General features: G+C 39.6%; 1 protein-coding gene across 5 annotated transcripts; it reads right to left on the bottom strand.

Annotated features, from left to right (window-relative positions):
• Nucleotides 1-292: 292 nt before the first annotated feature.
• BEND6 (BEN domain containing 6) lies at nucleotides 293-27617 on the bottom strand. Of its 5 annotated transcripts, XM_026845558.1 has the most exons (11): nucleotides 27142-27617; nucleotides 25314-25469; nucleotides 24158-24311; nucleotides 14979-15207; nucleotides 14724-14869; nucleotides 14125-14223; nucleotides 13579-13780; nucleotides 8409-8626; nucleotides 6902-7094; nucleotides 4924-5062; nucleotides 293-1866 (listed from the first exon to the last, which is right to left on the bottom strand). In XM_026845558.1, exons 4-11 carry the CDS (start codon nucleotides 15172-15174, stop codon nucleotides 1599-1601), a joined length of 1461 nt encoding a protein of 486 aa, XP_026701359.1. In that variant the 5' UTR covers nucleotides 15175-15207; nucleotides 24158-24311; nucleotides 25314-25469; nucleotides 27142-27617; the 3' UTR covers nucleotides 293-1598. The 5 variants fall into 5 exon arrangements, with proteins under 5 accessions (XP_026701359.1, XP_026701358.1, XP_026701361.1 ...); XM_026845557.1 differs by lacking the exon at nucleotides 27142-27617 and having other exon boundaries at nucleotides 25314-26954; XM_026845560.1 differs by lacking the exon at nucleotides 27142-27617 and having other exon boundaries at nucleotides 24170-24311; nucleotides 25314-26954.
• Nucleotides 27618-27625: the final 8 nt, after the last annotated feature.

Raw genomic sequence — 27625 nt, 5'->3', positions numbered from 1 at the left:
TAGTTAATAACATGAGATAGAACTTACATCATATTTCATACCTTTTATCCTGATCCCATCTATAAATAATTGATAGACATGAGCAATGAAAAAGGCTAGCAGATCGCTCAAACCCCAGCCCACACAGAAGTTGTCTCCATAGCTCATTTTATTAGTGCATTGTTCCAGTACAGTTAGGTTTGCAGCACTTTGCTTTAGAGGTATTTGGCTGCTAACCTTATCCTCAGATTTTTTTCCTGCCATTCACCCTAATACTATTTCTAATTTTATTTCTGTAACCCATATCTCCTCAAATCAAGCTAGATTTCTTCAACTTCATGTTGTGGTGTTTTGGGTTTTTTTCACCTCGATTCCTTAGTTGCTTATTTGCCACATAAGAAATAGATTTAACTATTGGTATTCTCTGTTCTGGAAAGAAGTCCACTCAAGCACAAAAACTATAATCCAAATGTTCTCCCCTTCCCATGCTACCTGCACACTGTAAACTTGGAATCAGTCTGCGAGGAAAAACATGTACCTTCCCTCCTCCTCCTCAGGGAATTACAGGGTGTGAGACTGCCAGCTGCTCCCTGGGACAAGTGGTGTCAGATCTGAGGAGGAACTGCTCAGTTACTGGGATTTTTCTATCCCATGAGGAATGCTCTACCTGTCCAACCTCTCTCCAAGCAAGAGGTAGCATACCAAAATCAAAACACAGGGAGTAGAGGCTAGCACCTCTGCCCGTTACTAGTTGCTTTCAAGAGATTGTCCTCTATTTCTTGACTGGAGGGATCAGGTACCCTTATCCTATGGATCTGATGTTCAAGGAAGAGGAGAGAGTGAGAGCTGCCAAAGAATACCAGCAGCAGAATGCCTGCGAGAGAAGCCACAGCCTCCACAAACAGGCTATCCTGGAGGACTCTTCCCTGGAGGACTCTTCCCTGAGCTGAGAGGGAACATGGCTTCTTTCACTGCCTTTCTAACTTTCAGAGGTTCAAAATGAGCTACTTCTTTCCTGCAGACATCTTGAGAGCTGCAGTTTTATTGCCCTAAGAATGTTTTCTTCTTTCCAAGTTAACAGCATCCTTAAATATCTATTTTATTTCTTCTTCTCTCCTCATGTGGTCCTGTGCTTTCTAACACTGTGCTGGCCATAGTCTTCATTTCACTAGGAAATTTTTCTGTTTTCATATCTCTATATCTTTTTTGTATTAATATGCAATAGCTTTCTCTGATCGGCAAAGCGGTTTTCCATCAGCTGTCAAGGTGAAAGCAAGGGGATTAAGGTTCCTCTTATATGCTCTTTTGGTATTACTTGAATTTTTTTTCCAACTAAGGGGAACTTTACTTATATTCTTCAGAACAAGTTCATATTTTTTTAATTACTGCATAACATGCATATGTTCAATAATATCTTAAAGCCAAATATATTAGTATGCCTTCATTTTTTTCTAGGCTGTGGGATTTTCATTTATTTGAGAAAATGGTTTTCAGATTTCTAGTGTGCTTGCAGTATCTCTGTCTACTGTTGCTAGGCCTATTTAGATATTATTTATTTTTTATTTTATACTACTTCTTAATTTCTGTTGAGAATTTGAACTGGTATGAAATACCTTCTGTTATTCCTTGTCTGAATTCCTGAGATCCTGTCTGCAACCTTGGTTGGGAGAGGGTGCTGGTGAGTTTCTGGCAAGATGACAATCCATCTTAGAAGAAGTGGGCTTGAAACACTGCTGTTGACCTTGTGGGGTAGGAGGTGGAGGAGTCAGATGGCTGTCATTTCGCTGAATTTGTGCGTTAGCAGCTGGTGAATCGTCATTCTGCTGGTCTTGTGTACTGGGAGGAACAGTCGAAGAGATGATGCCCTGAGGAGCAGCTGCTGAACCACTGTTGAGACAATTTATAACCAAGCTTGAAATATTAACACTAAATATACAATTATGACTGTTCTTAGTTTCTGAGCAGCCATTTGTTTAGTAGCTAGTTAACCAGTTTTCTTCATTGAAACATTCCCCTTTTCCTTGTTTCACCTCAGCCTTATAGGTCTGAGATGGTGACTTGTCTGTCTTGTTGGATTTGACTCCAAATTCCTTCTCTTGAATTGTAATTGTATTCTGGGGAAAGGCGGAGAAGGTGGTCAAGGAAGGAGGAACAGCAAGGGAGGAGATCAAAACTCCAATATCACCAGTTTTAAAAGTTAGTAACTTGTGTGTACGTTGTTACTAAAGGTACTGCAAGACAGGATTTTCTTTTGACCCCCTCCCTGTACTTCATTGCTGGAAAGTGAACTGAAAGAGTGAGTTCATAAGCACTTTTAAATTCTCCTAATTTTCTAACAGAAAGAAACTTGTGTTATCTGAGTTAAAGGAATCATCACTGTTATCTTGATTACTTACAAGGTGCTTAAATGCCTTTACAGTGAGGAAATTCTGAACATACATAAAATGAATCAATTATAAATGCATTTTAATAAGGATCCATTCAAGAGGGACTATGCAGGCAGTATCTGCATTGGTTTCAATGGATGTTGGCCTGGATTTTACATTATCAATAACAGACATAAAGACATTTTTAAGATATCAAGTTTAAACTGAAAGGTCTATAGGCAATATTAAAAAACAACTCAGAATTGTTACAGTGCTAGCTCAAGTTCCTCCCATCAAGGCTTCAGGAATACTGTGTCTGTACATGAGAAGACTCAGGAATTAGCAAAATTTATGGATTCATCTGGTGAAGATAAAGATGTAAAATATAAAGTATTTAAGATTTAATACTTTCAAAGAAGACAAGCTCTGTGTTCCTGGGCTGCTACTTTTACCACCTGTGTCAAGGACAAGGAAATATACTACAGTGAATCAATACACTGTATATTACAAATACAGAGGACCTTTGTTTTAAGAAGCTTTCTCATCTCTAGAAGAAAAAATATTAACATAGCAAACCCTATTTTAACCATGCTGGTGCATTTGTTTATTGTTTCCAGATGGGAAAATCTGTGTATGTGGATTCTTCCAATAGATATTATCTGAGTATTTCTCGAGTAGTATTTCATAGACTACTGGTGGTCCATGGAGTACTACTAGGTGGCTTAGAGAGGAATTTTAGGAGCAAAGCACTGCTACTTTTCACACAGTTCTGTCATAACAACATCAAATATCTTGGGACAGTTTTGTTTGGTGGAGTTTTTTTTGTTGTTGTTATGAAGTGTCTTACACTTGCAAATATGGATTTTGAAACATGCACGAGAACTGAACTAAGAAGTAAAATATTACTTCAGTATAGAAAGTCTAAGTAAGGACAGATCTTTTCTCCCAGTCTCACTGATTTTAATCTGTTCCTTCTTAATCTCTTATCCTGTTCCTGAGGACAGGTTGAGAGCTGGGACTGTTTAGCCTCAAGAAGGCTCAGGCAGATCTTATCTACATGTATTAATATCTGATGAGAGCGTGTAAAGAAGATGGAGCCTTTTCTCATTGGTGCTCAGTGGCAGAACCAGAGGCAATGGCAAGAAACTGAAACAAAGGAGGTGCCATCTGAACATCAGGAAACACTTTTTCACTGTGAGGGTGACTGAGCACTGGCACAGGTTGCCCAGAGAAGTTGTGGAGTCTCCATCTCTGGAGATACTCACATGAACTGTACATAGCTCTGAGAAACCTTGTCTAGGTGACCCTACTTTGAGCTGCTGGGGTTGGACTCACCAATCTACAAAGGTCCCTCCCAACCTCACTTCTTCAATATGTACATTTGGTATATGTGGAAACAGCACTATGCAAATGCAGTGTTTCATGTGATAGTGCTGCTGTGCACCCTCGAGATCATCGAAATTTTTGCTGCACGCAGCACACCTAACAACATACATCTCTTCCTTATGCTTCAGTGATGTGTGACTGTTGAGATGACTGTTCAAATCAGCAAAATTCTGTGCAGTCGCAGAACAGAAGCAGCATCGAAACCATAAGTTTCCTTTTTGCAGCATGGCTTTCTGACAATTCACATAATCGTTCCTTCTGTTTATTCTAGAGACATAAGTTGTCCGGCAACCACAGGTTAAACAGTCTCCTTTTTCTACCGGGAGGAAGTCCTCCTCCTTTTTTATTGATACTTCCATCTGCTCAGGCACAAATGCATAGTCCATGCTATGAATCTCATTATAATGGATTAGAAATTCTTCTTCTGTGTCAAAGAAGAGATTACCACAAAGGCCACAGAAGTATTTAGTCTGTATCTCCTGGTTATGATGCTCTTGGAAATGTTGCTGTAGTGTTCCGACTTTACGGAAATGATTTCTGCATAAGCCACAGCAGTATCTGTGAAATGCATGGCTTTCTAAGGACATGCAGTGTTGTTTGACACTCTCTTCAGATTCCAGCATCTCACAAGTAGATGATTTCACTGGTAGTGATGAGTTCAGCAATTTTCATTTAGTCTTGTTCACAAGGTAAGAATGCCCATAATAAGCAAGATGTTATTTAATAATTCCTCTGCCCCAATAATTTAGACTGTTTTGGTGGTAAAAGATTGCTAAGTTTAGGTACAAAAGAGGTGTGATTTTCCTTTACTTGTGCGTTAACTGAGGCACAAGTGACATGAAAATGGAATTGACTCTGAAGAGACTACAGAGAATAATAAGAAAAGTAATGCCAAAACTAAAATAGACATATTGGTCAAAGTAACTCCATGTGTTTACTTCTGTATTCTCTTCCTGTAATTTAATAACCTTATGCTCCTTTGTCTAGAATGAACAACTTATTTTGTGCTGTTAAGCTGGACTGCTTCTTTATTACACACTTTTTGTACAAGGTTACAAAAATATTTACCTACTTGGCAATGCATATATGAACACAAGTCTTCATGGTAATTTTAAGACTTTTAGATTTTGTTACCGTAGAGTAATATATGGAATTACACACTGCATGCTGCAATTCTATTTTTAAGACTTACCAAAAGCTATGCTTCTGAAAAGCACCTGAGTTAAGATCTTTGCTTAAAATTGGCTTCTTGGTGCAATTGTTCAGTTTTTGTCCCATCATTCTCCTAATTAAAGCATCATCTGTGTTTGGAAACAACTGTTTTGTGATTCCTGCGAAATAAAGAGAAGATATATATGAGGCCTCCAAATCAGGGAAACAACAGATGTATGATCTAAAATATATCTCTTGCATCTTTGAAATTTCCAGCTACTTCGACTTCAGCTCTAGCTACTTTGATGTCTTCACACACTACTTAAGAGATTTTGCGCATGCCAGCTCTGTGCTTTCCATCTTGCTGTGCCTGCTCTTGGTAGACTCCAAGAGGACTCCAAGGCCACAAGGCCTTTCTGTATTGCTCATCCTCTCTCCCTTGATTGTTCATCCTTGATTGCCCGGCCTCTCTGTTCTTGATCAGAGACTCCTTTTCCTATCCTCATCAGTCCTCATGCCTCTGAATCTTACAGGTTTTGTTCATTAATTTACATTTGCAGGTGATATCTCTTTCCCTAAAAATTTTCCTTCTGTTTTACCTGGCTGACTGTTTTTAATGGAATACTAACAGCACTCGACATCAGGAATGCAATTCTTGCTCCTCTCTTCTCCATCATCTTTCCTTCCCTTGATTTTTCCCCCCTTTCATTTCATTTTGAAGTCTTGCAGTTTCCATCTTCTTTAAATAATCTTATCTACTAACTCCTAGGCTAAATAATGTAATCTACTAATTCCCAGGCTTCCTTTTTATTTTTCTTTTTATCTTGTGTAATGTTGACACTTTTCTATTTGAATCCAGGAGTTTTATCATTTCCCTTAACAGACTTTGACTTGTCTATAAGCTCCCCTTTGTCACTGAATTCTCCACAGCATGCTGTATGATTATTTTCTCTGGTTCCCTTTTCAGTTTTGCCTGGCCCTTTCCTCAGAATCGACCTTTAGAAAAGTCACTAGTAGCTTTTAGATCTATAGAATTATTTAGCTTGGGAAAGACCTTTAAGATCATCAAGTCCAACCATTCTTCTCATCCCATTAAATCTTTTAAATATTTCTCATATATCATTCTGAAACTGTCTCATCTTATGTCTTCTAAATAAGTTTTCACTATCTTACTCTTTTCCCTCTTGACTTTGGGCCTTTTCTCTAGCTAGGTTCTTAAGGAAAAAAGGTTAACAACTGGTAACTTTTGAAACTGCTGGAAAACTTCAACAAAACTGGACCAAGGTACAGGAACTGGAGCTAAGAAGGGAAGCGAACTGAGAAAACTGGGCAAGTCCAAGGGAATGGCAACGGAAGAGGGATTCTAGCACAAGAATTTAGGCTATGTTGTTCAAGTATTTATCTATAGGTGTGAATCCAATAAAAATCTGTGTTCATGTGCTCACAAAACACTGTTTTCTTTAAAGGTGCTACTTCCATCTGAAATGATTCTCTTTCCTATGCACCAAACATTTTCTGCCTTAAACCTCATCTTAAAACAAATCTTGTTTGCTTCTCTGATCACTACTTCTGTCTTCTATACTTATTCTCTCATTTTGCCTCCAGCACTATTTAAAATGTCAGAATTCATAACATTCACTAACTTCAGAATATAGCAGACATAATTTTAAACTTGATCCAAGAGTGTCCTCTATATGCCTTCCCTCATCTGTTACCATCATGCTCCAAGTTTGACTGTTGTAGGTTAACCTTTCAAAGGCTAAAACAATTTACAGTATCACTGTGTCTGAGTAGTGACCTAAATAAAACCCACAAAATTCACACAATAGAAATACTACTACTTAGCATTTCACTGACAGTATTTGTAACAGATGGTTCTAAAAAGTATGTAGCTGAAGAAGGAAATATGAAACAGCACATCACCTGAGTAGACCAGCTGTTAAGCATTACAGCCCCTCCCTCAGACAAAACCCTCTATCAAGTCAGTGCCACATTGAGTAATGTTAACAAGTCATCACCTATGATTTCCTGAACTTCATTCTGATTCATAGCTGGTTTTGCCGCTTTATCCTTTGAAGAGGAGGACTTTGCACCTGTCAGGCTGTGTGTAGCCATGTATTCATGTGTATAAAGTGCTTGCATCAAGTCATTTATAAACTTTTGAGGTTTGCTCTTGTTACAAAGTGCAATCTGCCACTTTTCGATCTTGAACTGGAAAACAAAATTGGTCATAGACATAACTATTGCAGTTCTCTAGAAATATTATGTAGTATTACCTCTGAAATATTTTTTTTTTAAATTTTCTGTTTTTAAACCACAACGTAATCTCTGCAAACCGTGTGCTTGACATTAACGCTGCACAACATTCAACGTTTGCAACTATACATACAGGTTGATTTTTTTTTTCAGAAGCAAGAGTAAGGCAGACTAAGGACCCCATTCATCCTAGCAAACACTTCACCAAACAATCCTTATTACTCACTAGTGGAGACAGGACATGTTCAGAAATATCTAAATCCTTCTGCTTGCACTCCATGCAGGCTGGCTGTGGTCCAGTTCTGGCATGGATTCTGTACAGCCTCAGAAGCATGGCAATATGCCCAAGCTAATATTCCTGCCTCCAAGCAAACATGCCCTAAGAACTGTGACATCTGGTCCTGGGCTTTGAGAGTGACTTCTACACACAGCAGTTGTACAGCCTAAGTATCTGAACTCCCCTAATGGGCAGTTTTGAGCTATCTCTATTAAGTAAGTCTAGGTTGCTTAGAAAATTAGGTATTTTTATTTCTTTGGAGATGTTAGGTCAAATTTTATGTATTGCAATATTCAGTCAAAACATCACACCTTGATAATTGTTAATAGATTTCTTTGGGTTTTAGGACCCCTTGACAACAGACAAGAATGATTTCCACTGGTTAGCATGACTCAGTGCCTAAGAATGTTTATGTAAATTGTGAATGCAGAAGCTAGAATTATTCTTTTGGTTATATCTTTATAGTTTTCACGTACAGCCTCTGTGCCTCACATTTCTCAGTTATGCTCTGTTAGAATTACAGAGAATGGGGGAACATTTTTATTCAGTATGTATTTCTACTGGCCAGTATCTTGAACAAGAGCAGAAACATACCATTCTCCATTTACTTCTTACAGTTTAAGCAGACTGCTGATATTTTTCTTAGATTATCTCTGAAACACTACCATTCCCCTTTAGCAACCAAAACATTAGGCTCAAAGTTATTCCTGGATCTCAGTATTTTCTCCATGCATCCACATTCTGCCCTTAGTCACAGATGTGCAAAGCCACTGACATTAAAACGAGTTTAAGAGTGGACCAACATACTGATTTGTCCAGTGTTTCTCATGAAAAAAGCTTCCTGCACAAAAGGAGATCATGAGTCACGTCATCAACTGAATGACAATATGATTTTAACTGATGCTTATTTTTTATATTTGTTATACTATAACAGTAATGTTTGTACTGTATAAATATTTAATTTTTATGCCTGACATTGCCTTTTAACTGACCTGTTTTTCTGTCTGTTGCTCCTCATCTTCTGCATTCAAAGTTATTGGTGAGCTGGAGTTACTGTGCATAGCTGCATATGAATCTGCTAATGGATTGTTAGATGCCTTCCAAACAGCATGTGAATGCAGACTGGATGTAGATGATGTCACTCCCCCTTTAAGCAGTGCTTCAGCCATCCCTACCAGTTCCTCAAAATGGGTGACTGCCTGTGGCAATACTGAAATCAAATGGAAAGTGAGGGATAAAATAGTAACTGAAGCTTTCAGAGTCTAATTACATACGCATGTATATTTTTGCAATTAAATTCCTGTCGCAAGAGTGTCAAAGCAGTCAGCAAAGATGCTTTAACATACTTTTTTCTATTCTTTCATATATTTTCCTGCCATTTTGCTCTCCCGTCCCATGAAGATCTGTTCTCTGTTTCTAGAATAGGATAGATCAGTTCTCTGCAAGGCTAGGAGATACCATTAGTTTACGCCCATCATGGCACTAAACAGGCTATTTATCTTTTTTCTTTTTGCTATCTCAAAATCTCTACAAGTCTGTAAAGCTATTGAATATGGGATAAGTAATGTTATGTCTGATTTTTTTTTCTTCAAAGAAGTTACATAGACTTTTTTCCTTTTTTCCCTTTTTTAATCTATAGAGAGTATCTTTTAAATAATCTTTTCTCCAAGTAGTATTTATTTTCAAATAGAAACTTTTATTGACTCCATTAAGAAAAATAAATTCCGAGCAAAAAGGATGCAAGGAGTGAAGAATTGGCAAGATACAGAATCCCTAAATTACAGAAAATACCATAAAATACAAGTGCTTAAGGTGCAAGGCAAGTGGATGTAAAAGTGTAAGAAAAGTCGTCAGACATTAACAAAATGTTTAAAAATAATATTCAAAAAGGTGGAGAAGAATGATTCAAACCTAGACAAATAACATAGGGAATGGAATCAGGTGGGCAATGAAACTGATAAGCACTTGCAGAAAAAAGACAGTAGACTGTCTAGGGATGGTATGATATAGCTCGCAAGGGAAGGAGCAAATCTTCTTTAAACCTTATTCATTCACTAACGGTTTGAAATTTTGGATTCAGTCTTGGCTGCCCCAGAGTAAGGGACAGAGACAAATAAGAGGGGCTTCAGAGATGATCACTAAGTGATGTAAGATTAATTTATGAAAGAACAGAATGGTTCACCTCTGGGAAAGGACTAGATTTGTTCTACCTGGAACTAACTCAGATTATCAATAATGAGGAATTACCAAAGTAATTAGAAATGAGATAATTCTAGAACAAATAATATTCAACAGTTAAAAGACTGCAGAGTATTAGAGGGGCTGAGACAGAGATATGCAATTGGTTTCAGAACCATGGTACTGTGGCAGACACCAGGGAGAATAAAGCACCCTGGACTCTCGTGACCCATAAGAGCAGGACTCTTCTTCAGTCCCCACCCTCCAGCATTACAACCAAGACCAGATATGAAGCTTTAACAGCTGCAGACACCCACGAGCAAGGTCTGCAAGGAGGAATTGTACCAGCAGCACACAGTGTATACCACAGAAGGAAGCGACGAGTGCTTGTAGTGGGTGACTTTCTGTTGAGGGGCACTGAGGTGCCCATCTGCCAACCTGACAGGGAGTCACAAGAAGCTTGCTGCCTTCTGGGAGCTAAGGTCTGAGATGTTGCTGAGAGGGTGTCACAACTTGTCAAGAGCACAGACTGCTTACTATCCATTGCTACACTTTCATGTGGGCACAAATGACACCACAAGCTGGAACCTGGGCAGAATCAGGGAAGACTACAAAGCCCTGTGGGTGTAAGCGAAAAGTATTGGTCCTCAAGTTATCTTTTCTTCCACTTTACCAGTTAGAGGAAAGAGTGCAGCCAGAAATAGACACATAATGCAAATCAAATTCTGGCATCATGGCTGGTGCCATCATGAGGCTTTTGACTTTTATGACAATAGGACATTCTTCAATGACTATAGCTTGCTAGGGAGAGATGGGATCCACCTGTCTAGAAGAGGCAAAGGAATCTTTGGCAGCAGACTGTCCAACTTTCTGAGGCAGGCTTTAAACTAAAGTTCTTGGAGGGCAAGGTCCCATGTGGCAATGCTCATGCCATTGCAACCAACTGGGGAATAAGCTGGGTCAACCAGAGCAGCAACAGATGTTCCTTAGCTGCCTCTCAAGATGAGAACCAGAAGACCAACCACCTCAAGTATATGTATACCAGTGCTGCCTGGGGAACAAACAGGAGGAACTGGAGCTCCGTGCCCAGTCAGGAAGTTATTATATTGTAGGAATAACTGAAACATGGTGGGACAACTCACATGACTGGAGGATCACAATAGGCTGTTTCATAAAGACAGGCAGGGAAGAACAGGAGGAAGAGTTGCACTGTATAGAGAGAGAACCTTGAATGTATAGAAGTCAACTGTGCTGATTGTGGAAGCCCTATCAAATGCTCACGGGTCAAGAATGGAGGGATCGTCTCCAATGGGGATCTTACAGTAGGCATCTGCCTACTATATTTGGGTCACTTAAGCAAGCTTCAGGTCAAGAGAATCAGACATTTGTTGGAAGAATGATATAGCAGCTATATGTCATGTGTCAAGTTCCTGGAATGCGTAGAGGACCGCTTCCTCATACAAATGTTAGATGTGCCAACCAGGAATGAGGCACTGCTGGACTTGCTACTCGCAAACCAAGAAAACCTGCTTTGTAGTATCTCTCTTGGTGACAGCCTTGGCTGCAGTCATCACAGTATCATGGAGTCAGGGATCCTGCTGAGCACACTGAAGGTTAGTACTAAGGTAAAGATTTTAGATTTTACAAGAGCAAACCAGCTCAATCAGCTCAGTTGGGAGGAATTCCATGGGAAGCTTCCATGGAAGATAAAGTTGTTAGCAAGTGCTGGGAGTTTTTCTAGAATGCTCTCCTAGAAGCACAAAAACAGTTCATCCCCTTAAAGGTAAGGGAAGTAGGCAGAGCAAGAGACCCCCTTGGCTTAACTGTGAGTTTCTAAGTCTGCTCAAATCCAAAAGAAAAGCATATCGGAGATGGAAAAATGGACAAATACCTGTTAAGAACCACAAGGACATTGCCAGGGCATGCAGAGATGAAATTACAAAAGCAAAAGCTCAGCTTGAATAGAAATTGGTCAGAGGTGTCAAAAAACTACAAGAAAGGGTTCTTCAGGTACGTAAACAATAAGCATAAACAGAAGGAAAATACTGGCCTGCTGTTAAACAGGAGAGGTGAATCAGTCACCAAAACCACTAAAAATACCAGAGGTTTTCAACTTTTCCTTTATTTCTGTCTTTATGAGTGCTATTCAGACCCAGGCCTTGGGAACAAAAATCCAGGTAAATGCAAACACAGATCCACTGTCAGTGAAGGAAGAATTGGTATGCGAACTGTTACAGGATTTTGACCTCTATATATTGATGGCCCTGTCATTATCCACCCGAGGGTGTTCAGAGAGCTGGCTGACATCGTTGTGAGGGCACTCTCCATAGTCTTAGAGAAACTGTGGAGATCAGGGACATCCCACAAGACTGGAAGAAGGCTAATGTCACCCCCATCTACCAGAAAGGCTTAAAGAAGGATCCAGAAAATTATAGGGCCATCAGTCTTACTTCAGTCCCTGGAAAAGATATGGAACAAATCCTCCTGGGCACTATCATATGTGATATCACAAATGAAACACGATTGGGAAAAGCCAGCATGGATTCACCAGGGGCAAATCATGTTTGACAAACCTGATGGCCTTCTATGACAAAGTAACCTGCTCGGTTGATGTGGGGTGAGCAGTAGACATTGTCTACCTGGATTTCTCCAAGGCTTTTGATACACTCCCCCTCAGTTTCCTCCTAGAAAAACTGATACATTGTGGTCTAGACAAGTGGTCTGTGTGGTGGGTGGGGAACTGGCTGACAGGCTGACCCAGAGGGTGGGGGTAAATAGCTCCTTTTCAAACTGGCAACCTGTCACAAGCGGGTCCCCTGGGGATCGATATTGGGCCCAACACTGTTTAAAATCTTCATAAGTGATTTGGATGATGAGATCAAGTGTACTCAGATAAAGTTTGCTGATGATACCAAACTGAGTGGGGAAGTGGACACTTTGGAAGGGAGAGCCACCCTCATGGAAGATCTGGATAAACTGGAGGACTGGGCTAACAAAAACCTTAGGAATTCAACTAGAACAAGTGTAAGGTCTTGCACCTGGGAAAACATAATCCAGGAGTGCAGCACAGACTGGGATCTACCCGACTGATCTCTGTGGAAAGGGACCTGAGGGTCCTGGTGGACAACAAGCTCAATATGAGTGAACACTGTGCTGCTGCATCAGCGACAGAGAAAGCCAACAGGATGCTGGGTTGCATCCACAAGGGCATCACCAGCAGAGATAAAGGAGTCATTGCCCCACTCCTTGAGAAGAGTGAGGCAATGAGAAGAGAAGGCTCTGGGGAGACCTCATCAACATTTTCTGTAATTTAAACGGTGGCTACAAAGAAGATGGAGACTCCCTTTTTACAAGGAATCACATGGAAAAGACAAGGGGTAATAGGTACAAGTTACTTCTGGGGAGATTCTGTCTGGACACAGGAGGAAAATTTTTCACAATGAGAACAATCAGCCACTGGAATAATCTTCCAGGAAAATGGTGGATTCCCCAACAGTGGACACTTAAAATTCAGCTGGACAGACTGCTGGGCCATCTTGCCTGGACTGTGCTTTTGCCAGAAATGTTGGACCAGATGATCCTTGAGGTCCCTTCCAACCTGGGATTCTATGATTCTATGAAATTTCAGTAGATGAGGAAAGATGACTAATAAATAAGGTTAGTTGGACTGGTCAGTGGAGTGTCTGAGCTTAGCCGATGGTTACACACAGCATACAGAAAGGTTCTCTTGGGAACAACTGACAGGATTTAGACAGATTTTAAAATTTCGAACTGTGTGATTGCATGGCCTCCGTGTAAGACAGTTTTTTCTAACTGCTGCCAGAATTAAATGTTGCCATGTCTCAAAGACTGGTGCTAATGGTAGGCCTTGATCGTGTCAAGTGCTTAAGCATCCATAATTCCCATCCAAATGGCCTCTTATAAATCAAGCTTCTCATGACCTTAAGGCTTTCCTCTTCATCAAAATATTACCCCTGACTTTACCTTGAAGCATCACCAGGGACTGCCTTAGGCGGCAGTTTTCTCTCATGGTGTCTGTCAGTTTCCTCTTGAGACTTTTTATTTTGGCACACAGTTCTACCTTGGATAGTTGAAATAAAGGCTCTTCATCATCACTGCTACTTTCACTGTACAGAAAATTGCTTCCTGAATACGATTCTCTCTGAAAAAAATAAAACCGTGCTATCTAGAGCAACAACAACATAAAATTAAAACGTTAAAACTAACATTCAAATATCTGGCTAAATCAGAATACTTCATACACAGAATTCATACACAGAATACAGTAAGCAGACTCAGTGTATTTTAATAATAGCTGTTACTGAACATAGCAATTACCATTCCTGTTAAAATTAAAAATGAAATGTTAGTGTAATATGAAACTGTCAGGTACTTCTCCATTCACCAGTTTTCTAAGGTAGTGTCCTTTAGAACACTTCACTAAAACAGAAGTCTTATGCCCCCCTAAACAAATATATTTCAGTTTGCTTTTGCTTAATACATTAAAATTGCTGAAAATGAGATGTTTACCTGTTTGTTAATTAAAGATGTTTCAAGTTGACTCAGGATGGTGGCAGGAGCAGATGCCTGCAATGATTTCTTTCTTTTTATATGCTTCATCATCTTTCCCTGTAAACAAGATCATAATAGTGCCTTTGCATTTCTATAGAGCTTTTCATTACAGTATCTCATAGTATACCATAAACATTTATTCACTGTGCACTTGACATTTTTGGTTAGTATTTCTGAAAAATATGTTTGCACCTTTTTATTAAGATTTATGTTTTCTTTCCCTACATTTTGTCATTGCAGATAGCACAATGCAAAGCTCAGAAAACATGTTCTTTCTTATGCAGTGGTCAGATTTCTGTCTTATGGAAGAAAATGTAACGGAGCTACAGAGCACACAAGTCTTGAATAGTGCTTTTCTATTTAAATAGCAAAGGACAAAAATCTATTGGCCTAAATGATTACTCAGACAGAATATTGTACTGAGGTACTATGTTAAAACTGCCTGTATTCCTACCTTTACTGTACATATTTTGTGTATTGTGAAGAATCAATAGTTGCAGTCTGTTTCACTCCATTATGGGCCTATCAATATCAGGTATATAAAGACAGAAACTCACCTGTTCTTTATCCAGGTCACTGTCCTCACTTTCTGAGAATATCATTTCTATTCTCTTCCTCTTGCTTTTTCCAAGGACTTGTATTTTTGTAATTTCATCTGCTCGTAATATCTTTTGCATCATTTCCACCAGCTCTTGGGGGTCATCTGAAGTGATGGAAAAAAAAAAAAGGCCAAAGCACAGAAAATTGTGTAGCAATACCTTATAACTAGATTAAAATTTTGTATCAGACAGATGCTCTGGAACTACACTCACCACTCATATACACAACTTTCACCAGATGCTTCTCTGTCTTTCTGTCTCCCACAGGCCAGTTTACTAGCACGTGCTCATTTGGTTTCAGAAGTCTTTCTAGTTCATTGTCATCACTGGGAAGGTTCTGTATCCATGAAGTCTCTCCAATTTGTAATGAATTATCATTTACAAAATCAAACAGTGTGAATTTTTTCATTGTTAAGTGATTTTCCTGTTACACAGACACCGCCTGCAGGATGTCATAGGAAAAATAACTGTTACCATGTTATGCCACAGGAATGTTACAAGAACACTTTAAAAAGCCCCAAACAACTGTCCTATTCCTGGATATGGGTAATTAACCTTGTATGAAAATATCCTGTTAAGGAAGTGAAAACTAGCCAAGCAGCATGTTATATCTCCCCTGAAATATGGGAGGTGATCTGCTCAACACATGCACATCAGAGAGTTGCCTCCAAAACTATGCACAGAAAACAGCTTTCACTCACAGAGCCCTTGCTTCCACATTACTACTATGCCTAGTCTATCTCCTGGCTGGGATCTCTATTACTACTACATTTGCCCAAACAAAAGTTTTCAGTCCAGCCTCTGACTAAAAGGTACAGGTGTGACAAAAACTCTCCCTAGAATGAAGGAAAGTACTAGCTATACATGCTATTAAGAGTGATGTATGACTTCTAGGGCTCTTTTAATCATCTCACGGGCAGCAAGATGATGTACAAATGTAGCCACAGAAAAATAAGCCCAGAACAATCCAGGACAACTGACTGGGTGAGGGATGACGCATTCTGGCAGTGGAAAATTTGACATACAAAAGAAATGACAGGCTGAGGACTGGAAGAGAGCTGGGCTGCTTCACGAAGAATAAAAGCAACAAGGAGAACCCAAACCCAAATATATAGCTAAATCATTTGCTTATATAAAACAATATTTTTAAAGTGAAGGACCATTTCTGGGCTTTTTAAAGCACCGAAGTTCTACACTGAAAGAAGGGAACAAGTCATACTTCATGCTTTATTTTTCTAATTAAGCTGATATGCCTTACACAGAAGTATGAAATGTAACATACATTATTAAACTCCACTAGAAATACAATGGGTTCACTGAAGTGTTTCCATTATACTCAGAGAAGATATATTCTACTTTAAAATTAAATCAGATAAAAACAATAAAAATCTGGTTTTGTCAAACTTTGATCTTCTTTCCACCAAACATACAGTTTAGACTATCAGTTCATAAAGGTGAAGTACTTTTACAGAGCTGAAAACTCATGAATTCTCAGGTGTGACAGTGTGATTTGCAATTTACTTGTCCTCAGTCAGTCTGAACCAAATCTAATGCCTCATGCAGAGCCTGTCAAAAATCTAACTCAGAGCTAGGAAAGGAGAATTACCAGGGCTATTATGTCAAAGTGAGAAAATACGGCTGCAGTGCTCTAAGAAGCAATGTCAATTTGTTTGCAGAAGCCCAGCTCACCACTATTCACCATGTCTGTGCTACACCTCAACAGAGCTGGCTTTTCACACAGGGGTGAACTTGGTAATTTGTGAACGACAGCTGCACTGTTGTCAACATATTTACTGATACAATGAGGCAGGTGGCGTAAGAAATCGGCATTAAGAACAGTATGAAATCTTTTATGCAGAATGTGTTGTGTGATAGCAGTAGGATTGTTAAGTACTGCCCTGCTGAAGAAAGAAGACTATTTGCAAGAAATAACATTAATTTTCTTTAAAGAGAATTAGAAAGACCAGGAAACATCCATCCCATGTAAATTCTGGAAAGGAAGTGGCCTGAATATCTATGCCTAGTATGAATCACTGGAGGCCTCATTCTGCCACCAGTCCATGCTGAGTGGATCCTTGTACCACAGACAAGGATCATTCAAATGAATGTTTATTCATTATATATACTCTATATGTTTATTTTGACAAAGCAGAACCCAAAGAAAAAAGTTTCAGCACTGACCTCACTAGGGATAGGTGAGGTCCAAAATGAAACAGCATGTTTGTCTGAACAGCAATATACCAGATTTAAAACAACTTGGTGCATGCAATCACATTGAGCATCAGTATTCTTCTTTTTCAAAATGCTTGAGTATGTGCCCCAGTCTCCTTAACATTTTTCATCTGGCAGGAAGATGTTAACTTCTACCTCTAATCAACACAGCACAGCAATCCCCATCACGCAGTTCTGTGATTCTCAGATGAAGTACTTTGAGCTTTCCACTCCTTGGCCTTTGGCAGTTGGGAGCTTCTTCATTACCCCTCTGAAAGCCCACATAAAAGCAACAGAATTGCAGCAAAGTTGGAGCTGCCAGTGTGCTAAGACTAACAGCTGACTGACTTCTATATTTCGTGTTCCTGTACTCCTCTAATAGTTTGTATCTCATTTTGTATTGAGACAAATATTCTCTGAGCCATGAGATGTTCTTGTGGTCTCCACTTGTGCAAGGTTAGCAAACCAGCCCGGGATTTCCAGGGACACACTGAGGATACAGGCTGTCCACAGCATGGAGGATAAGAGATGATCCCCCACAGCACTGGGGCTATTCACGTACACACTGTGCTAACCCTGTGCACATCAGTAGCAAGTCCAACAGCTTGTGGAAGGTATCAGGCTTGTGCATGTGTTTTACAGCTTAATGAAGTCAACAGATATGTGGACTTCTGAATGCTTGGAGCCCATGACAGCAGCCTGGTGCCACTGTTATCCACTGAGAAGGCCATGGCTAGCAAAATCGCTCGCACAGTCTTTACAACAGACAAGCACCTGGATCCACAAAAATCCATCCTGCCACTAAAAGCTAGAGACAATTTTTACCATGGTCACGCTGGGACTCAGAGCTCAGCAATTTGTCTACATTATCTATAAAGCTCTTTTGAGCTGCCAAGATTCTTGCCAGTGGTGGGAGGGTGTACTAGTAAACAGCTAAACTGATTTCACCAAAAGTCTTAACAGCTGCCAAGTTAAAATATAAACTACATAGAATGCTGAGAGAAGCAAGGAATGGATTTTACAAATAGTCATAGAGGAGGGATGGGGTTGATCCACTCCTTTAGCTCCCAGCAGGAGTCCAAAATCCTTCTGGCAGCTTTCTGAGGCTTGTGCTCAGTCCTGTTGCTCCAGTTGCTTTTGAAGGGGCCAAGGCAGGAAAGCAGTTGTTGGGCAGCAACAGCAACTGGCCAGGTCCCCTCTCCTCTGCTGCAACTCTGCTGGGGCATCAGCTCAACTGCTTACATTACAGATAAAATGACAAAATTAATACATTGCCAAATAAAAGGAACACAGTGCAACGGTTGATTGTTAGTATTTCTGTTATGGAGCTATGGCTTCAGGTCCTGCAGTAGACATTAATCAAACTATGTCTCTTCACAGAATTTATTGTGACAATCCATGGGCCCTGGGGATAATACCTAACTGTCTGTTGGCATCATCTCTAGCCAGTGATTAAAGGGAATGGAAATGTAGAACAAAATGTCTCTAATGAAGAAAAGGAACAGTAAAATACTTCACTTACTGGAAGAGAAGTCCTGCAGTGTTTTTTCTCATTCTGTTCTCCCACTGGAGTCAATGTGAACCTTGTCCGAGTCAGGACGGCTGCAGATGCCTCCGTCTAAAATGTTTTATTTGCCAAAACAGATGAAAGGCAAAATATATTGTCCCATCAGGGGGAAAAAAAAAATCTTGAGGAGTGGGATTAATCTTACCAAACTTTTAATGCCTTAAAAGTGAGAGGTTGTCTAGCCACGCCTGGCTCAGTCACTGCAGAAAGAGAGGTGATTCATCTCACCCTAAGACACATATCTAAAAGACAGCAGATAGATGACTTACTGTCTGCAAGAGCCTACTTCTTTCCGCTGACTTTTCAGTGACGATACAGGGGTAGTAGATACGTCTTCTTAAAGAAGCTGGCTTGACCCAACTCATCCTATATTGGCTTTTTCTATTTTTGAATAGTAGGATAGATTCCAGCAGACCTTCTGCTATACGGAGCCAAAAGGACGGAGTCTGTTAAAGTGTATTTGGTTCTCTGTTTTAAAGCTTTCTAACACAGTGCTGCAAGTCATCAGGTAAGATTTCTGACACTGAGTGCTTTGTTGAGTGGTTTAATTGGAAGATATATAATCGTTCACAGACATTACCCTGTGTGCAGCTACTAACCACAAAGACAGAATTATATAACCTTTGAAAGCCACTTATGTTTTGCAAGTTATTTAATTCTGCTGTATTCTCCATCTGAAAACACTAGCTACTTCTTTGAGAAGTACTGAAATGCAAATTTATTATTTTCACTATTCTAAGAAACAAATCTGTCTTTTTTCTGAAAGCAGGTAATTTGTAGAAGGGGTAAAAAAAAAAAAAAGCCATTTAATTTTAAAGCTCTGCAGAGGAAACATTAATTGGACTCTTAATTTTTACAAACATGTTAACACCTCACATTTTGCACAGATGCTACAAATTTGCACACAGAATACTGTTACTAAGCAACCCAAAAAGCCAGCACAAAAAATCCCCCAACAAAACCACAAAAGTAATTTAAAGACATATTTCACCCTTTGACTGACATAGTCTGTTCCATTCAGCCGGAGAGTTGGCAGATGGCATGCTGAGATCATTATTTCTCTTTCCTTTCAGTAAACGCAGTGTAAAGTATTACAAATTTACAACACGAGATTGTAGGCCCACTCAATTCTGCCAGCTTAAAACAGAGCTTTGCCACTGATTTCAGCCAAACAAGAAACGGTACCACAACTGTGCAACACGGATCCATAATAAAGTACTAACATTTTATATTATCTACCCTCTAAATTCAGCCTTTGATAATCCTAGTTTTCCTTAGGAAAAAAGAAAAAAACAACCTTTACTGGGCTAGAAATTCATCTACCTCACTCAAAACTATTTGTTTGCAATTCAGCATGATGAGTGGTAGTCACAGATTTGGTTTGTGTTACTTAGACTGTTGAATTTTACACCGAACTTGTCAGGACATTAAATACAATGTTGGCGTAAAACTCTTGGGCTGCACTGAAGTCTCAAAATTCCCAGTTCTCTGTAGCAAGTGTATGATGCAAAATGTTATATATTCTGTTGTGGGTTCTAATCTTATTCCCCTGAAACCCGTGTAAGATTTACTAATGATTTCAGAGGAATTAGGTACTGTTGGAAGAATGCAGAAGTGTTGTTAGTGCTTGAAAGATTTAAAGTGTGATATCTTAGACATTTTGTGGGAAAATATGGCTTAAAAGCACAAATCTGCTGTTCTCAGCTGAGAAATAGTACAGATTTTCCAGAATCATCAGTATCACTGTGTTCCAAATTCAGCTGGAAATCTGGGGGAGCATCTATACTATTACTGCAGCCTTCAAGACTATAACTGCACAGAAATGATCCCACTGTCTTTCACAGGAAGGATAAAACTACATGATTTTTATGACTGATATCCAACAGCTCACTTCCTGACCAAAGATCGCTATCCTGGTGTGACTAGATATGAAATCATATGAGATACTTTCCTAAGAAGTGATGCTATACATGGTAAAGTGACATCATCTGGCCCTATTTATGCAGATTGTCTCGTTGACTTCAAAGCCTCAGCAGCATTTACAATCCACAGAATTATACGCAGAATTTGGCCCATACCTTGTCCCACACATTAAAATCCAGTTGAGTGGCCCAAGGGATTCATGAAGCCATTATTATTTTTCACAGTAGTGCTCTCCATGATGTGAGTTTTAGCAACCTAGAAGTTCCATAATATAAATTAATACCCAAATACATTAAAGCCCTTTGTAGGACTGTGGCTTAAAAAGCTCTGATTTTTGCATCAAACCATTAATTTTATTTGTAATACTGGGTGATAGGAAAGTATGAATAATGATTTTATTAAGCAGGTATATTTAGTATGTCTAGAAGTACTAAACATTAGTTCTAACAATTTATTCAGCTAACAGTGAAACATGGTATTTTAATAAATTTCAAGATAGCAATCTAGCATCATTATTGGGATTTCAGTACCAGGATTCAGTTCTAGATTAAGATTTAGCTGTCAGTGGTGCACCAGGCATCTAAGTTATCATTGTAATCACTGGAGATATAGGGATCAGTTTGGCTTCCTAAATGTAGGTGTCTAGCATCAGTGTCCTCTTGTATTCTGCTTGATCTTCAGCTGCTACTCCAGAAGTGCGAATGTCCCACAGGTCTTTTATCACAACTGTGGTCCCTTTGGAGATATCTCAGCCTTAAGCAACTCCAACAGTCATAAGATTCAAGCCCCTGTTGAACACAATTAAAGCTCTCTGGAGAGCAATTCAGCTTATTTCAAATGATGCAGGGCTCAATTCAGTTGCCTGAAAAGAAATGCACAGTGCAGTCTTAGATACCATAAATTATTATGCCTGGCCTCTAACTGCCTCTTCTGATGGGCACATATCTCACAGAGGGCCTGAATCCTCTTCCAGGCTCATGAGGGTGGTTACTAACTCTAGGCACCTCAAATGGCACTAAACACATACTTTTAGGGAAGCATATTGTTCTCTGGATCCCAGTGATTGAACTGAGTTGAAATAGGAGCTTAGATACCTCACATGCCTACAAATCATATATATTTATTTACCTGTATTTTAATCCCACACTCAGTGAAAGACTCCCATAAAGATATCAAGATGCAAAACAACAAGGCACAAGTAGGTATCTTAATTCTACATCGCCGATTAGTATCTTTATTAAATAGCTATTTCACAGCTAACAGATGGAAAACTAATACCCACTTTGATTTGCTTGTTTGCAAGTGCCATGCTCAACAAAGTGTATTAATATACAGACCAAAGAAAATCAGTTTATTGAACTGGATGAGACACCTAAGCTACAGGAATTTGAATAGTCTTGTGAAAGCTCTTTCCATACAGGTTAATATATCCAAACTCTTAGAAGCAGTAGGTAGTCTAGGAGGAGAAACAAGGTCAGCATGACTCTGCAGAGTCCAACACTTAGCTGTACTCATTCCGACCTGGCTTGGGTAATTCAACACAACAGATCTTAACAGCTCCTAAATTATAAAGGCCAGTGACATATTTGTTGATTTTGTCTAAAGGTGTTTACGGAAATGCAACATGACGTACAAATCTGTGCTGAGGTGCAAAAACTGTGCACTTGCTCTCTCTAACAGCCCAAGCAGTCAAATACCCTTTTCCTAAAAGGCTGAAAAAATATCAGACATACTTTCCATATGCAATTAAGGTACTTTCAAATTGGAGTTGTTCAAAGAAACCCACTGATAACCTGATGTGAGTGTTTATAAGAGGATGCATCTTACTCTTTTTATAAGATGGCATAAGCTATCTTACTTCTTTCAATAAGCTGTGCTGCCTCAAAGCATTTACTGCCAGTGACATTCTCCCTTCAACTCTAAGAGCACAGAAGTGAAATAGCAACTAGGAAATTCCAGGCTTGAGCTCTGGTTAGTATTTAATAATCTAGTGGCATCTTAACTATCTCTATGTCTTTATTAGCTGTCACAGGTGAGTGATGATAGATTAGAAGTCATGCCTTTGGTTAATACTCAAAGTGCCTGTTCTTCAACTCCAAAGCTCTTCCTCAATTGCTCTGGTTTTTGCTGCATGTTGGTAGGAGAGAATTAACTTGATTATCTCCAGTTAAAAAAAAATAAAAATCTGCATTACTGTTAAAGGTCATGAGCTAGAAGAAGAGCATATATGTTGTCCTCTTACTCCAGGGAATATTACTGCAACTAAGATAAATTCTTTGTGGACTTGAGAGAATTGACAGAAAGGCATCTTCCTTGCAAGGATAACAAGCTCAAAACTTATTAGAGCCATTTTTTCCCCTCCTGTAAAATTAAATGCCTTTTTAGTGTATGTAGTTCAACCTAACTTTATAAATTAATATGAGCTAAGTGACAAATGTTATATATCAGTCTGAAACAATCCTGAAACAACTTCCAGTTATACACATAAAATCCTAATGAAGTGCAATTCCCTCTGGAATGCAAAGCCACATTCAGATTGACAACTGCTACATTAAACACTGCCAAAAGTGAATACAAAGCAAATTTTAACCAAGGACAAAGGGGCATACCACTGCTGTAATATATATATTAAAAAAAAAAAAAAGCGCAAGAGGAGCTATAGCAGTATATTTCCATCTAGGCTCAAGATCAGCCTCTCTGTCTGCAAAGTCAATTTATGCCCACAGAATTCCTGCCAGCATTTTTCCAGCAACACTGTAAGCTGTGAGGGTACAACTGCATGGCTTATACTCCATTCAATTTACATTCAGTCTAATAAACAGGGGGAATCAAAACATACATGTTGTGTGACTTGATGAACCTGCAAAACAGGGACAATTACCTCTACGTATATAAAATGGTCAGGCAGGAATTTTGTTTTACATGGTCACTGAAAACACCCGAAGACTGTAAAATGTTCCAGTCATGGAATAGTCTAGTTTGTAGCACTGGAATCACACAGTTTGGTCTTGAGTAAATCATTCAACCTTTACAATTTAGCTTCTCTTTTCAAAGGATCTGAAATAATAATACATATCTACATAATTTCAAGGATATTGTGAGAATTAACTAATGCTGATGTGCCTTCCAAACATACAAAGCACTGTACGGAGAGAACAATTTAACAAGTTCTGCAGAATGAAGATTTGCAATAACCTTGCTGAATTTAGAACATATCATTTCACATAACAGTTTTTTGAAATGCGATGCCTATATCCAGCTGGACATTGTTATTCTTTCAGCTGAAAAATGTATTTTATAAGGTTTAATAATTTACCAGAAACTCCCACAACCTTTTCTCATATATCATGCTTAAACTGCTAAGAAGCACACTGAGGCCATGTAACCCGTGAAGTAGAATATTGAGAGGGAAGGTCAATTATTTCATTGAATGAAGTTGATAATACTCAGATACTGTGACGTTTTCTGTATTTACTTTGCTTGCTTCTTTGGATTTTACTGTATGTACTTTGGTTCCTGTTTGATTAGGAAAAAAACCCAAATATTTTGTTAAGGAGTATTAGATGATTAGAGAACCCTTCTAACCAGTTAAGTAGTCATTTAAGCAGAATATTTTACTTAATTATAATTAATTAGTAGAAACACAATCCTTAAAGCATACCTACATTCCAGTGAAAGGAAATGATCTTACCCTCTCACTTACTCAGCAACTCTTCTGAAATGGTATCATATATCATCTCCTATTCTTATGTCCACATCACCAGATCTAGCATGTGACCTTCTTCTTTCAGCCCACTGATACAAGGAGTCTTATAATTGCAAGACGAGATCCGCAAGGCCTGAATCTGTAGAAGCAGAGGGATGCCTTCGCAGAGTTGTAGAGTGCCCTTGTATCCTACAGCTCGGATTGGGGGAAGTCAGCAGATCTTTGCAGACATGGTTTCTTCACTCAAAATACCAACTTTTTTTTTTTTTTTTTCCCTCCTTTCAGCCTAACCCACACTACTCAGCTAGGATTTTACTTTCCTTTAAAAAGTGTTTCTGAATCTCACAGGAATATGCGCTAGTCCATAGACAGTACTGCAATTCTGCATGCAGGCCAAGGGTAAGGGGAAGAAAGTATCTTTGCCTTCAGCCTTGCTGAGCAAGACTGCTAAGTCAGAACAGGTTTTCATGAGAGACTGGCTGAAAGAGTATTTTAGGTCAACACTGCCTTGTCTCCCTGCAGGAGGGCTGCTGCTGTTACAACACATTCCCTGCTCAACTCTTCCATTAAACTGCAGAAGTTTGACATAATTTCCATGCTGTTCTGCACCCTCATGAAGCTTGGGAAAGTAGATAAACAGCTGCATTCAAGAGCGACAGCAACCAGAGGAACATCCTCCTGTACTGTCCTGTCCTGTCCTGTTCTTTTCCACTGCAGACTTTTGCTGGTCACCCCTTTCTGTGGAGTCTCTGAAACAGAACCTTCATTTTTCGTCCCTCTGCCCAAGTACTTATCACCCCCTCCTCCCTCAGCACTGCTCAAGTAAAAGGCTGCTTCCAAGCCTCTTGACAAAAACTTCTGCTATGCCCCTGACTGTCACTGCTCCTGTTTCCCTGTGATCCTTGTCAAAACAAGCATCTGCAGAACACTACCTCCCACCTTCCCACGTCTCTGCAAAAGTGCAGCCACATCATGTGTACTCTGAAATGGCAGCAAACGTTATTTTAGGGTTGACGGCTGCCTTCTTAGATTATAAAACACTTTGGGACTTAATTCAGCCTCTCAACAACTTATATCTCTCTTCTGACCTCCCTTGTTATTCCCACACACTCTTGTCACAAGTAGTCTCAAGACTCATTACCTTCTTTTACTTCCTCTTCTCTGAAATAGCTTCACCTCCGGAATTCTCCTTCTGAGGTCAAATCTCAGCTGAGAAGTTTTGTTTTAACCTTCTCTCTTCATTCCTTTTCTCTGTTTATCATCCTTAAGATTTATGAAAAGTTCCCTGAAAAACATTCTGTAAAGAAGCTTAGATTAAAAATACTATACATATAAAAACTTCTTTTAATTTCTCTTTTATTACTGTTTGTGGGGGAAAAGAAAAATCTACCCACATATTTTTAATGTGAAATAAGCAAACTATAACTTCAGCAACTTAAAGTTTATTTGCCATGGAAGTATTTTAACCACACTACCAAACCCTGCAGTATTTAACAAGCACAGAGCAGTAACAAATATAAAGAAAGCCATAGCAGCAGTTTGGTATACATGCGAGACAGTTGACACAGAAGCCTGGAGCAGTAGCTCTCTGAAAAATCACACATCAGCATTTCTTGTACTAAACTGTACTCTCTTTTGCATTTGGAGGAAAAAAAAAAAAAAAAAGCAAGCAGTTGTCATGGAATTTATTATATCCTTTTGGCAAAATATTATCCTCAAGACACCAATGAGCTCTAAGTCTTAGAAGGGAAAAGCTATAAACCTTAAACTAACAAGCTAACATTAGAGATTTGCCTGTGAAATGTTTTCTATGCACCGTTACCAGAGAACAATGTGAAAATAACTATTTCTTCCCAGTTCTCTTCAATTTAGCATGCAGTCACCGCTGTGCTATATTTCCTCTACCATCCCATTCTGAAACAATAAATCAGTGCAGAGTGAAAGGTGTCAAAAAAGTTTCCTGCTCCATCCATACACTGCAGTGATGCTCTGCAGCAGGGCAGCGTGTTGCCGGGGGATCACGCTGATTTGCTTCATGTTACAGTGAGGCAACATGAACCGTTTGAATAATCTCCAGGTAATCTGCATTAAAACCATTTTACTGCAGTGTACTGCGGTATTAGGAAAGATTTCAATATTGTACCACGTGATGCAACACACACAACCTTGTAGCATTTGTCAGTTCCTAGGCAGTGAGGGAAAGAAAGCTTTAAATGAAAGGCTGCAGCAGAGCAACTTTCCATTTTACAAAGTAAGATGACAGACTATTTTGGCTCACTATGTGGACATATAGTTATGAAATGACACAAAACTCACAGAGTAAAATCTTATAGACTTAAAAGCCAACATACTTTTTTTTTTTTCTTTCTTTACTTAGCTCCACAACCTGGTATCAAAAGAATCTTTCAGTGAAAGTGGATTTCCCTAACGTTAAGGGTACAGTAAAGTGTTACCAAGTTATAAGATCAATGACAAATGAATTTTAGTATTCTAGAGATCCTTTATCCTGTTCTTATTTATCTTACCACAGATAGGTTTTCCTCCCTGTCCTTCCAGCTTGAATATTTTGTAGTTTAATTTAAAATTGCACACATGCTTTTCTGTATAGCTTTATGGCAGTCATGCGAGGCAGTAACATTTCAGTGCAATTCCAATGTTTACAGAGAGATTTTAATTATTTCTATAAAGTTTCAGAAACGTTCCTCGGATTTATGTGTTCACATCAAAGATGCATGAAAAGAGTATGAATCTTGTCTCGAATTAGCCTAACTTTTTCCCCAGTAACACAGGCAAATCCAATATTGCAAAACAGTACCTGGATGTTTTCAGTGCGTGGTTTTTTGTGTGTTTAGTAGTATGAGGAGCTTAGAACCGCATTCTCAGAGGCCTCTGAGTGTTTGAAAGTACGGAGTATCATCAAAGTAACAACTACAGGGGCAGCAACAGCCACAGAGATGAACTCCTACTACCTGCATTAGCAACCTGCACATGCCGGGGTTTTTCTGCTCTGTGCGACGCGTCCGCTCCGGCGCGGCATCTGCGGCAGCACGTTGCAGTTGACTGCAGTGAGAGGGTCTGTACACCGGGTACCGCTCTGTACCGGCTCTGGCTGCAGCGAGCCCCTGCACCGGCCAACTTCGCCGCGGCTTTGACGGGGAAATGCCTCGGCGAGCGTGCGGGTCACACATCGCCCGGTACATAAGCACCCGGTACACGGTCGGCGCCTCAGTGCATGGCCCGGGCGGGAGCTGGTGCTGTATCCCGGTCCCTCCCGCAGTCAGCTGCCGCCTAAATCCCACCGTTAGAAACACGAGGCAGCGCCACAAGAGGACCCCGCTCACCTTGCCAGGATCTCTCACTGACATTTCCCAACCCCTTCCCCCTGCGACAGCTTTGCCACGAAGCCGGCCGCGGTGGGTGCCCCGTGTCCAGGGTCCGCCTGCCCGGGAAACG

Source organism: Athene cunicularia, assembly GCF_003259725.1.
Source record: "Athene cunicularia isolate RWA chromosome 3 unlocalized genomic scaffold, athCun1 chr3_part1, whole genome shotgun sequence".
Lineage (NCBI taxonomy): Eukaryota > Metazoa > Chordata > Aves > Strigiformes > Strigidae > Athene > Athene cunicularia.
The sequence above is the reverse complement of the archived record's forward strand: the minus strand, read 5'-3'. Positions and strand labels throughout refer to the sequence as shown.

Coding starts and splice junctions, on each gene's coding strand:
- BEND6 (XM_026845558.1), bottom strand. CDS start 15,174: ATGAAAAAATTCACACTGTTTGATTTTGTAAATGATAATTCATTACAA. Junction 13,781..14,124: donor CATCTTTAATTAACAAACAG/GTAAACATCTCA, acceptor TTGTTGCTCTAG/ATAGCACGGTTTTATTTTTT. Junction 5,063..6,901: donor TGAAGTTCAGGAAATCATAG/GTGATGACTTGT, acceptor TTTATTTCGCAG/GAATCACAAAACAGTTGTTT.